Source organism: Rosa chinensis, chromosome 2, assembly GCF_002994745.2.
Source record: "Rosa chinensis cultivar Old Blush chromosome 2, RchiOBHm-V2, whole genome shotgun sequence".
In the NCBI taxonomy this organism is placed as follows: Eukaryota; Viridiplantae; Streptophyta; class Magnoliopsida; order Rosales; family Rosaceae; genus Rosa; species Rosa chinensis.
This window is the reverse complement of record NC_037089.1, coordinates 10,594,391-10,607,416: the sequence shown is the minus strand read 5'-3', so window position 1 is coordinate 10,607,416 and position 13,026 is coordinate 10,594,391. Positions and strand designations below refer to the sequence as shown.

General features: G+C 38.0%; 1 protein-coding gene across 1 annotated transcript; it reads left to right on the top strand.

Annotated features, from left to right (window-relative positions):
• The first annotated feature begins 2,690 nt into the window (after positions 1–2,690).
• On the top strand, positions 2,691–4,295 carry LOC112187188 (putative F-box protein At1g65770). The gene has a single exon (XM_024325873.2). It carries the CDS (start codon positions 2,837–2,839, stop codon positions 4,058–4,060), a length of 1,224 nt encoding a protein of 407 aa, XP_024181641.1. The 5' UTR covers positions 2,691–2,836; the 3' UTR covers positions 4,061–4,295.
• Positions 4,296–13,026: the final 8,731 nt, after the last annotated feature.

The window sequence follows — 13,026 nt, the reverse complement described above, 5'->3', positions numbered from 1 at the left end:
ATTTTTTTTTTTACTTTTTATCAAAGCAATTAAAACCAATTAAGACTTATGTATATAACCCATCATTTGCCATTTTCTCTATATGAACTTTTTTGGTTTTCTATTTTGAAATTTTTTATTTTCTACCTTTTTAGATTTTTTTTCCTTTCCTTTTTTGACAAAAAATAATTCACAAATTACAATTATACAACGATCCAACTGTCGGACAATCACAGATCACCTAGAGGATCATCTTTACCGATTTATACGATGATCCAACGGTCGGATCCTCTTGGATCTCCCTTAAGTTCATCCTCTCAAAATTATACAAAGATCTAACGGTCGGATAACCAAGAGGATCATTTTTACCGATTTATACGATTATCCAACGGTCAGATCCTCACGGATCGCCCTTAGTTTCATCATCTCAAAATTATACGACTATCCAACGGTCAGATCCTCACGGATCACCATAATGATCATCTTTACAGATTTATACAATGATCCAACGGTCAGATCCTCACGGATCGCCCTTAGGTTCATCTTCTCAAAATTATACGAAGATCCAACGGTCGGATCACCTAGAGGATCATCTTTACCGATTGATACGATGATCCAACGGTCAGATCCTCACGGATCGCCCTTAGGTTCATCCTCTCAAAATTATACGAAGATCCAACGGTTGGATCGTCCCGGATCGCCCTTAGAATCATCCTTACAAAATTATATGATGATCCAACGGTCGGATCTTCACGGATCGCCTTTTGAATCATCTTTGCAAAATTATACGAAGATCCAACGGTTGGATCGTCCCAGATCGCCTTTAGAATCATCCTCACAAAATTATACGATGATCCAACGGTCGAATCCTCACGGATCTCCTTTTGAATCGTCTTTTCACAATTATACAAAGATTCAACTGTCGGATCCTCATGGGGGATAAGAAAAATTATAAAAATGCCCTGGTTGGAAAAAAAAAAAAAAAAAATGGGGAACCCGTATGGGTAAATGGGAAATGGGTTTTGGGGAAGGATTTTGAGTTGACGGTTCCAATGGGTTCCAACGGATTTAGCCCGCAAAACCCGTTAATTTGCGGGTTTTTTGCGTGCAGGCTTTTTTTAGCCCGAATTAATAAACGGGCGGGTTTGTGCAGGTTTTTAGCGTGCGGGTATAGTGCGGGTTTGCGGGTTACGGGTTTAAATGCCAGGCCTACTGTACATGATGAAATCAGGATGTTCTGTCACTAGTCCTGTTCTAGAGTATGTCGATAGTAGATTGTATTCCGATATGCTAGCTTGGAACAGCTGCCACCAGATATGCTAATCTTAGTACTAATTAATTTACTAGTACGTGATTAACATGGCCTCGAATATAATATAATGAAGACCGATGAGGTAGGAATAATTTATTCGTCGAATGGTGTTTCTCTTCACACTGAAGATTGGAGAGTGATCAGATTTTTAAGTTTGAATTTTTTTACATTTTAGGTTTAAGTAACTTCTACTACAGTAGGCTGACTAGGTTTATTGGAGATATACATTGCATATGCGTGTGATGTTTTCTAAAAGAGATTTTGGATTCGTCTTAAGTTGAACGGGTTTGAAAGGTATAACGATATATTAGTAGTGGATTATGAAATGTTTGGAGAAAGAATGACAAAGTAGGACTTAATTGCGTAAAGTCACTTTACCAATATGCGCTCAAATGCTTGATGTACTAAGATGTAGGCAAATTGTACATGTAATTTAATCTACACTTTTCCTATTTTTGATATGGTGTACATATAAGTCAATATATATGTTGTGTAATGATGTAATTTAATGTACAAATGTCCTGAATGAGGCTATCGTGTCATGTGGTACAATATGTCCACCGATTAAAATCTTTCATTTATAATTTCATGCTCATATTGTCCAGTATGTCCCATAAAATTTCAAAAAGGGACTCCACTCACTTCCTGATTAGCCTACCTCACCACATACATTGCATAATAACTGTACTGAAGAGTTGCTCATGCTATAAATAAATCGTCTAATCTAATTGATAGAGGAATGAAATCTGATATTCACAATTTGAACACCAGAAAAGATTCTATATCTGCAAGTATTAAAAGGTACGGATCGACCTCTATATTAATGCATGGATGGATACTGGTATAAATCCAGTACAAGGATTATGAGCAAAAGCATCACACTTTTTGGATATATATGCAACGAAAATGTTTGGAAGTCTAATAATTCTCTTTTTGGGTTTGGTTGATTGAATTATGGTTTCAAATCAAAAGCTTTCAAATGATTGACAGTGGGATTTGAGTCTGCGAACAACAACCCACGACTCCATGATGCATGCACGGAAGAGAAGAGGAGAAAGAAAAGAAAAATTTTAACATATAAAATATTCTAAAAAAATTATTATTTCAAATTTGACATATCAGTCTTCAAAATTACAATTTTATATCAGCAGACATATTTTACCCAAAATGTGACGGCTGATATAACATTTGTAATTTTGACGACGCTAATGAGTGAAGATGATTGTATGCACCGACAGTGCAAGTTCACTGTAGGTTATTTTAATCTCTAAAAAAATAACAGCCAATTATCTAATACACTCTTTTATATATTTTAATATCAAAAAAATTACATCAATTCATATTGTAAGTACCCATGCACTGGCGGTGCATGAAATACACTCCCCGCTAATGAGGAAGCACTTTATGGTTTGGACGTGAGCAACCCGGATGCCACAGCTGCTGCTGTTTTATTAATAGCTTGCAGACTACAGACAGTCAACACAACCAGAGCCACTCTGCCAAAAAACCACAACCAGAACCAGAACCACAACCACGAGGGCCTCGATGGATGACACCGTCGACTGGTCCAATCTTCCAGTCGAACTTTGGCCACTGATCGGAGAAAAGCTCAAGCTCCGCATCGAGTCTCTCCGATTCCGCAGCGTTTGCCATTCATGGCGTTCTTGTTTGCCTCGCTTCCACCCTTCACTTCCACCCAAATTCCCTCTCCCATCCTCCAATGGACCCACCTCCTTCCTCTCCCAAAACACCGTCTACCTCCTCCAGAGCCCCTCCACGTCATCACGGGCGGCGCCGTCCTCGTCTGGAGGTTGGTTGGTCAAGGTCGAAGAGTGCGACAGAATGCTTCTTCGGAATCCTATCACCTCCCGCCGAATCAGGTATTCAAAAGACTCGTCGACGTTGTCTCCGGAATGTTTCAATTTGTTGGAGTTTAAAATGATCGAATTAGGGAAATCCTATTTTCTGAGATTCATCCGTGGCTCTGGTTCTGTTGATGTGTTAAAGAAAGTGATTTTAATGCCTCCTGAGATTGTTGATTGTGCAATTCTGGTTATCTGTGATAAAGGAAATTTGGGTTTTGCTAAGAGTGGAGATGAGAAACTCACAAAATTCAGTAATATTGGAGGTTTTGTTTTTGATGATGTATTTGTTTATAAGGGTCAGCCATATGTGGTGGATAGCTTGGGTTGTGTTTTTAGGATTGATGTGTCTTCAAAAGTGATGGTGAAAATTTCGTCGGAATTGGTTGGTTTAGGTGGGAGGAAGCATTTGGTGGAGTCTTGCGGAGAGCTTTATGTGGTCGATAGGTATTTTGATCAAGAACAAAATAAGCAAGAAGCGACTGGTCTTGAGTTAGATTTTTCTTTTTGGGGCTTTCGTCGTCGTGGCAGATACCGGAGATATCATTCTGGTGAACTCAAGGTAGTTGATTTTAAGGTTTACAAGCTGGAACTGTTGGATGGAGAGTTGGGCAGATGGGTTGAAGTGGAAAGCTTGGGTGGTCAAGCGTTTTTCTTGGCTATAGATTGCTCTTTCTCTGTATCGGCTGAAGAATTAGCTGGGTGCGAAGGGAATTGCATTTACTTCTCTGATGAAAATGACGTTAATCTTGCTCTTAGAGAAGTAACTAGACCAGAGAGTTTTGTGTTCAACTTAGAGGACCATAGCATTCAGAAGTTGGGATCCTCCCCAGGCGGTTCCGGATCCCAGATATATTGGCCACCTCCAATTGAGCTCGGCTCCCCGTGTTCGTATTCTCTGGATTGATGCAAGTTTGATTTGTTGTTGTCATAGAATTCTGTGAAGTTCTTTGTAGTTTATAATTATAATTGGTGTCTGGTTAAGTTTTGTTTGTTAGATGATTTGTTTGTACACTGGTCTATCTCTCTCTCCTGTGTTGTCTCGTTGGAGAGGAGCGAATGCAAGTCTTCGAGCAGCAACGAAGGCTTAATTAAATTATTTAAATTGGAAATTATCAAAGAGTTTTTTATTTTCTTGCAAATATTCTTTGGCCGATGGAATATTCTATGGTAAATGTGTCTTTTTAGTATTTTATAGGGAGATTTTCGCTAACGAATCATTTCTCGATCGGCAAATATGTGACCATTTTACTTTTTTTTTTTTTTTTTTTTTTTTTTTTTTTTTTTTTTTTAAGAGGCTTTCATTGAATTAAGCTTTGCCGAAGTCCAAATAACTAAAATTAGTCCCAAAATTTTACATAAAGTTCGATAACATTTAGTCGGTACGAAGCATGAGAATAAATTGGTACGAACTCTCTTGTTATAGCACAAAGTTTTGTTGAAAAACGAAATTCTTAATACGTTATCAGCTCGGGTTCAAAGAAAAGTATTACAGAACGCACGTTTTTTACAAGTTTTGGAAATAAATTGTTTTGGCTTCCTGGAAAATAATCCGTACGGTACCTGACGTTTCTCACCTTATAAATTTTAGTACCTCAAGTTCAAAAAATATCAGAACGTACCTGAGGTTCTCACTCTGACCGAAGATTAGTAGCTGACTACCTAGAACCGTTAGCTCCGTTACATAGGTTGCCAGCTGGCAACTTTTGAAGGGTATTTTCGTCTCTTCATGTCTTCATCCATTAGTTTGAAGGTTTGGATCAAAATCTGATATGGGCACCCAAAGATTTGTTTAGGGCACCTATCTCCAAATCCAACACTTTCGACCTCCTACAGTAGCACCTCTCCGCCCATAATTGCTCAGAAGCCGACGAAGAAACTTGGCACTAGGAAGAGGAATGAAGGACTGGGTTTTGCACAAGGGTTGGGTTATGCATTTTTGGGGTTTTATAGCTCAAACCCCAAAACAGAAAGATGGGTTTATGAAAATGTGGTGTGATGAAGCTTTTAGAGCAAAAAAATATGGGTTCTTTAGATATGTAATTTGAAAGAAATTGGGGGATTTTTCTATGTTTTTAAAGATGGGTCTATAATGTTTGTGGAGCTGAAGTCAAAAATGGCAGATTTTGATTGCAGTGGTGGTGAAATTTTCAAGATTGTTTAAATGGGTTTCTTCTAGGTGTGTTTGGCTCCAAAACCAGTCTGGGTGCAAATTGTCTCTTCTGAGTGCGCGAGCGTGCCAACACCTTGCGGTGTAGTAGTCGGGGCCTCCATTGACCTGACTTCTTAATCAAACGTTGTGAACAAGGAGAGCACCAACCTCGTCACCAGGTTCTTTTCTCTGCATTTCGGAAAATGACTTCTTACCTTACGGATAAGGACTTGTGGTGTGATCTCTTGCATCACCGAGTCGATACTTAGTGTTGTAGACTAAGCAGAGCAATCACCGGAAAGTAGGAGAAAGCACGGGTTTGTTAAAGCGTGACTTTAGCTTCGCTGGGTTGGGAGGGTGTTAGCTTTGCTTCGCTGGTTTTCAACTGGTTGAAGGTTGCTTCGGGGAGGCTTTGATAATCTGTGCGATTAGTTGATTGAAGAGTTGTTGTTTTTGTTTTTCTTCAGCCTCTATATATAGGCTGCTCGCTGCAGATTCTCTTTCCTAATAGGAGTGCAATACTATATTTTAGGCCACAGTTATTGGTCTTGAATCAAATCAAAACTCTTAATAGTTTTGATAACTATTGTAGGTAGTAATAGAAAATTATCTACCTCTGTCGTAACTAGAATGTAGGCAAGGTTAATTGCCTCTTGGAGTCTTGGACGTAATTTTCCTCTTAGGCAAACTGTTCGCTATGCACGTCTTAATTGTGTGTGTGTGTGTGTGTGTATTCATATATCCACGTGATTACACGCATTTTTATACGTGTAATTACATCTAAAATACTAGAATTAAGTTAATCCTCAAGTTAATTAATATATAGTTAATGCATTTTTATTTATTTTATAGAAAATAAGTGGAATTACTGAAATCAAGTGGAAATGGTGTGAAATTGTGCAAATTGGAGTATTCCGACAAAATGATGAAATAGTCGATGCCGGTCAACCATAGTCAACATGAGTGAGGAAGCCGAATCCAAGTATTTCAAGATGATATCTTCTAATGTGCTTTATGATCGAAGAAGGAAAGAAGGGGATGAAGAAAAGAAACAATTAATTGACTAATCATTGGCTTAATTAATTAATCATTGACTGATTTATTTAATTAACCAATGATTAGATTAATTAACCAATGGTTTGATTAATTAACCCCAGCCATGACTAAATAACCCCAGCCATGATGTGCACTTGTAGCAATCTTTGATTGTTGTTTAATTGTTTGGTGCCCAATCCAGCCTTGACACATGGCAGCTATTTTCTTAATTAAACCATTAGTTGAAAGCTAGCAGCCCATCACGTATTGCTCTTCTCTCCATTAGTCCATTCAATCCTAGCCATTCGCCATCATATTTCTCCTTTAATCACAACCATATATTCATCATCTAGTTCTACCTAGCAAAACAACCACACACGGAGACCCCACACACACACACACACACACACACACACACACATATATATATATATATATTCATCCAAACCCTACAGCGGCTGGGGACCCCAAAATCCTCTCTCTTCTCCAACAGTGCCGCAACCACCCCTAATTCCATCCTTTATTTTCTTTGTTCACCGAAACCCACCTCCCCACTGTCTCTTTCTCTCATCATTTTCTCTCAAAAATTGGAATGAGCAATTAAGGGGTTTTCACTTCACATCATCAAGGCTTCATCACCACAAGGGATTTTGGCTTTGGTAAAGAGTGGGGGCTTAATTTCAAGTTGAGTTCATATTTGCCTATCACAAATTGTGAGCTTAGCTTGTGTTCCCTCTCTCCTCTATCATTTCTCCTAATTTCTTATGTATTTGATGATGTATTTGATAATGGGTTGTGAGTAGTTCAATTTAGGAGTTAGGGTTGTGAAGCCCTAACTCATCTTGTATAAATATTGATGCTTTAATTTTAATAAATGCAATTTTCGTTGTGTATGCTTTAAATCCGAATTTATTGGTCCTTAGAAGCATGTTTCTAGGCTTTGTCACCCTTTGAAATTATGTTGTGGGCAATTGTGATGAATAGATCGATAAATTGACAACTTATTAATCTTGTGGCATCTAGGATTTAAGTGTGATAACCATTAGCTAGCTTAATTGTAGCTAAGCTTGCTTGGGTCTCTATTATCTTGCTCTCTAGGCCTCTAATTTTAGATATTGTGGCCTTAACTGGCATAATGCTCAAATTAGAGAGTTGATTGTGGCTTTAACCGGCATAGTCAATACACCGAAAGGATAATTGGTTTAGTGGCCTTAACCGGTACTAGATACGGGACTTGACACATATAGGAAATGCATGCATTTGTGAAATTGACATCGATGTTTACAAGATAGTTAGTGTGAATCACCCGACACTCCCATTTTTCTATTAATTTGAAAATCCAAATTTAATTTCTTGCCTGATAATTAGTTGTTTGCTTTTACTTTAGTTTGCATTTAATTTAGTTAATTCCCAATTCAAAACTCTCAAACAAAATTCTACCTTCCATTGTGCATAACTCATTTGGGCTACAAGTTAGTGGCTTTGATTAGGCTTAGTGTGAGCTAAACCGAGCATTGTCGAGGCTTGGTGCCTTGTGAATATTTTATTTTACTTTATTTTATTTTTATTTTTACTTTTTCATTGTATGCTTTTAAGTTATTCTAGCACCAATTACCTCGGTTAGGTCCAACACCTAATCCCCGAGGTACGATAATCAAGGTTTTAATAATTCTCTTACTTGACAACGATTTGTACACTTGCGAGAGTTTATGATTCAAATCACCACGCAATTAAGGATGATAGCTTACTTAATTGATCTATGCATGAGCAATTATATATATAACTAAATTATATATATTCCTTGATGATTGCAATCAAGTGATTGATTCCTACCCTTGTTCCACATCCACCTTAATTGCATGGGAAACCATAATTGCTTACATACATAGGACAATGGAGGATAATTGAATCCTTCATGAATTGTTCCACGTCCATTCCATCTTTAATTGCAATATGTGTAGCTTTGATACTTACCATGCGGTCCATGCATGACCCGCATTCTGAGCCATAGATGCGATATCCTTCCATATTGTATAAATTTGATAATCAAGCAAACCACCGTTACTAGTAAATCAATAAGATTATGATTTTGCCCCAAGATTGTTTGATCCCTAAGTAGGTTTTATTTAGCCTCTAAATAATATTTTTCGAGTTTGAGGAAAATATATGGCTTGGGCCACAAAGATTGGCCTGGACTCTCCCGAGACACCCTTGTCAGGAAAAAAAAATGTTAATTTTGGGTTCAAACACGGTGTATTAGGGTGAAGATAAGAAGATGAGAAACAATATATTATGTACAAAAAGAATGTGAAGAGTGTCACCGGATAAAATGGGCGGCGAGATGTTTGCTTGATCAAATGGACGCAACCTCCTAGTGGCAGGATGAAATTGAGTGTCGGGGGGATTTATTTTGGTGTGGCAACATAGTGGGAAAACTGTGCTATTTTTAATTATGCTTCTTCGTGATAGAGTTATTTTTCTGATTTGTCACCGCTATGTCAAAGTAAATGAGTAGCCATTTGTGCACTCTTTGCTAATTGGTGTTGTTAGAGCAAATGCACCCATGAACCAAGGGCAATTGCTAATTTGCCAACTAAATTGGTACTGCCAATCCACTATTCATCTAAAATCGGCAATTGCCTTTGGTTTGCACAATGCACCAATAGAAGGCAATTTGCCTGCCAATCCAATATTAATTAATCAATCTAATTATTTATGAATGAAATTAAGCTTACAATTTGATTTTATTAGTTATTTTTAAATGATAATAATGGTACACTAATTAATACATCCATTTAATAATGACAAAATATTTATGATAATTTGAATGGTAACATTTGACAAAATAATTAACAATATTTAATACGAATAAAAAAAGTTAGCATAAATAAATATTTTATTGTTGAAACATTGATGAGATCACGTGGTTGCCTCAGTGGTTTGAAGGCTTTATTCTCAACTTGTCTAAAAGGGTACCTCTCAAGCAACTTTTTTCCAAAATTAAAGCCAATTTCTGGGGAATGGACCCACTATTCAACTTTGGGCCCTACAAATTGCCCGACCTAGAGAGTGATCGAGAATTGGTCACCCAATCGCCTGACTGCGTGGGCCCCATCAATTGGTCGACTAATTCTGGACTGGTGCATCAATCAATCTGGGCTTTGTGAGCAATTGGTCACCCAATTACCCTTCCAGTGCATCTGCTCTTAGAATACATAGATTTTGTGGAGAGTCCTGATATTATTTCAGAATGTTCTCCTTACGCTTATTGTAATCTCGGGTTCGGGCTCTATGTCCTCTCCTCGTATTCTGCAATTTCATTAATCAAGGTTTAAGGGCAGCCGCACCAGTCCATACTAAAAAAAAATAAATGTGAAGAGGACGTCCGCAAAAGCAAAAGAATGCGGACCGTAAACTCTCAGCTGTTAGATTAATTTAATGAAATCGAATGGCTCATATGAAATTGAGGAACACGTGTCTACTTTCACCCTCTTGAGTCCCTAACTCATCCCTTTCACTTCTAAATGATTATTCATGAATTCAGAAAGAGAATTAACTTGATGCATAAACTCTCGCAAACGTACGAATCACAAAATACTGTTCCCTGTGGTATGGGCCAAACATCGATTCAGTTCCTCAACTTTCAATTTCATCAAAAACACCCCCACAATATCATCTTCTTATCTAATTTGTCCCTCCGACTTAATTCCGTCAATTTCATACGTTAAGTGCTAACGTGGCATTTCCAACTCATCAAAAGTGGGGCCCAGACGGAATTGAAATTCCCAAATTGACCCTGGCCAACCGAATATAGAAAAATCTAAAATAAATTCCAGACTTTGAGGTTAGGGAGACTCGAACTCAGCCACCCCAACACATATGCAAATGAAAGCCCCAACCACTAGACCACTTGCATGGTATTGGTATATGGCAAACAAAAATAACATATATTTGTATAATAGTTTTTTAAAAAACACTTTGTCATCGTCCTTCTCCACCCACCTCTCTCCTCCACTCCTCTTCTTCCTCCTCTTTCGCCATGAAAGACCCAGAAACCAACGACCCCATCTCCCTCTCCACCTATCTCCTCACTTCCATCTCCCTCTCCACCCACCTCCCACACCCTCCACAATGGCAAATTCGTGATTTCAATTTGGCTTACTGAGATTGTGATTTCGATGATGATTGTAGGGAAGAGCGAAACATTTCGGCAGAAGGCGATCCAGGAGCAAGGGCGGGATCAAGTGCTGGACACGATCAACGAGATCTAAGAGCGGCACGACGCCATGAAGGACATGGAGAAGAATATGCAGGAGTTGCACCAGGTGTTCATGGACATAGTGGTGTTGGTCCAAGCCCAGGGTGAGCAGCTCAACAACATCGAGAGCCACGTGCAGCGAACCAGGCCAATCTTTGTCAGGGGGTGGGACGCAACAGCTGGGGAAGGCCAAGGTGTACCAAAAGAACACCCGAAAGTGGACCTGCTTTCTGATCATACTGTTGCTAGTGATTGCTTTGATTATCCGACTGCAATTTTTCCGACGGTAAGCTCCGGACTCAGAGTGACGACAACAAAGTGTTTTTATAAACTATTATAGATCAATATATGTTTTTTTTGTTTGTAATATACCAATACCATGCAAGTGGTCTGGTGGTTGGGGCTTTCATTTACATATGTGTTGGGGTGTGTTCGAGTCTCCCCGACCTCAAAGTCTGGAATTTATTTTGGCTTTTTCCATATTCAGTTGGTTAGGGTCAGTTTTGGAATTTCACTTCTGTGTGGGCCCCACTTTTGATGAGTTGGAAATGTCACGTCTGCACTTATTTTGGATTTTTCCATATTCAGTTGGCCAGGGTCAGTTTGAGAATTTCACTTCTGTGTGGGCCCCACTTTTGATGAGTTGGAAATGCCATGTCAGCACTTAACATTTGAAATTGACGGAATTGAGCCGGAGAGACCTATTGGACGAGAAGATGATATTGTGGGGGTGTTTTGGATAAAATTGAAAGTCGATGACTGAATCGATGTTTGGCCCATACCACAGGGTAATAAATAGTATTTAGCCCTAAGGGAAATATTTTGACCTTGATTATCATACCTTGGGGATTAGGCGTTGGATCAAACCGAGGTAATTGGCGCTAGAATAACTTAAAATCATACAATGAAAAATAAAAATAAAATAAAATAAAGTAAAATATTCACAAAGCACTAAGCCTCGGTAATGCTTGGCTTAACTCACTGCACTAAGTCTAATCAAAGCCACTAACTTGTAGTCCAAATGTGTTATGCACAATGAAAAGTAGAATTTTGTTCGGAATCTTTGAAATGAGAATTAACTAAATTAAATGCAAACTAAAATAAAAGCAAACAACTAATTATCATGCAAGAAATTAAATTAGGAGTTCAAATTAATGGGAACATAAGAGTGTCGGGTGATTCACACTAACTATCTTGCAAATATCAATGTCAATTTCACAAATGCTTGCATTTCCTATGTTTTTAAGTCCCGTATCTAGTACCGGTCGTTACTAAACCAATTATCCTTTCGGTGTATTGATTATGCCGGTTAGGGCCACAATCAACTCTTTAACTTAGGCATTACACCGGTTAAGACCCAATATCTAAAATTAGAGGCCTATGGGCAAGATAATAGAGACCTAAGCAAGTTTAGCTACAATTAAGCTAGCTAATAGTCACCACACTTAAATCCAAGATGCAACAAGACTAATAAGTTATCAATTTATCAATATATTCATCACAATTGGCTACAACATAATTTCAAAGATTGACATAGCTTAGAAACATGCTTTTAAGTACCAATAAATTCATATTTAAAGCATACACAATGAAAATTGCATTTATTAAAAGTAAAGCATCAATATTTATACAATATGAGTTAGGACTTCACAACCCTGACTATCAATTTGAACTACTCATTACCCATACAAGAATTCATCAACAAAAGTATACAAAAATTATGAACTAGATACTAAGAAAAAGAGGGGAGAGTGAGTTTGGTCACTCCTATCTATGGGCTAGTATGAACCAAACAATTTATTCACTTAACTACCCAAAATTAAAATATGTGCTCTTGATGATGATTCATGTAAACCTTGAATGTCCAATCCCAAAAGTGAAATTAAAAATGAAGAAGGGAAGATTAGAGTGTGAAAAGGAGGGAAGATGAGAGTGTGAGGTGATGGGTGAGAGAGATGGGAATGAATGACAAATGCGGCGTGCGCCGAAGAGGATGAGAGAGATTAATCTATATTGGCGGCCGATGATAGTTGAGACTGAGAAATGAGACAAGGACTGCCACGTGACAGGGGGAGTGGACGAGGAGAAAGGAAGGGATGGTCCCTGGTCCCGCAGCCTTCAATTGCCTCTGTTTAATTATGGTTTAAATGTTTAATTGCTACCCGTGCAATTTGGCTGAGTTTGATTAATTAATCCTTTGATTAATCAATTAATTAAAACAAGGACTAATTAATCAAATAATTAATTAATACCATCTTTTCTTTTCTTTAATTTTCTTCTTCTTCTTTTGATTTTTCCAAGCTCAACCAATAATTTTCACATATTAACTTGCATTGGCCTGCTGATCATTGTTGACTTTTCATCTTTTTGTCGATAACTTTAATTTGTTCCATTTTTGCACAACTTCTTCTGAAATCTATGACTCCGC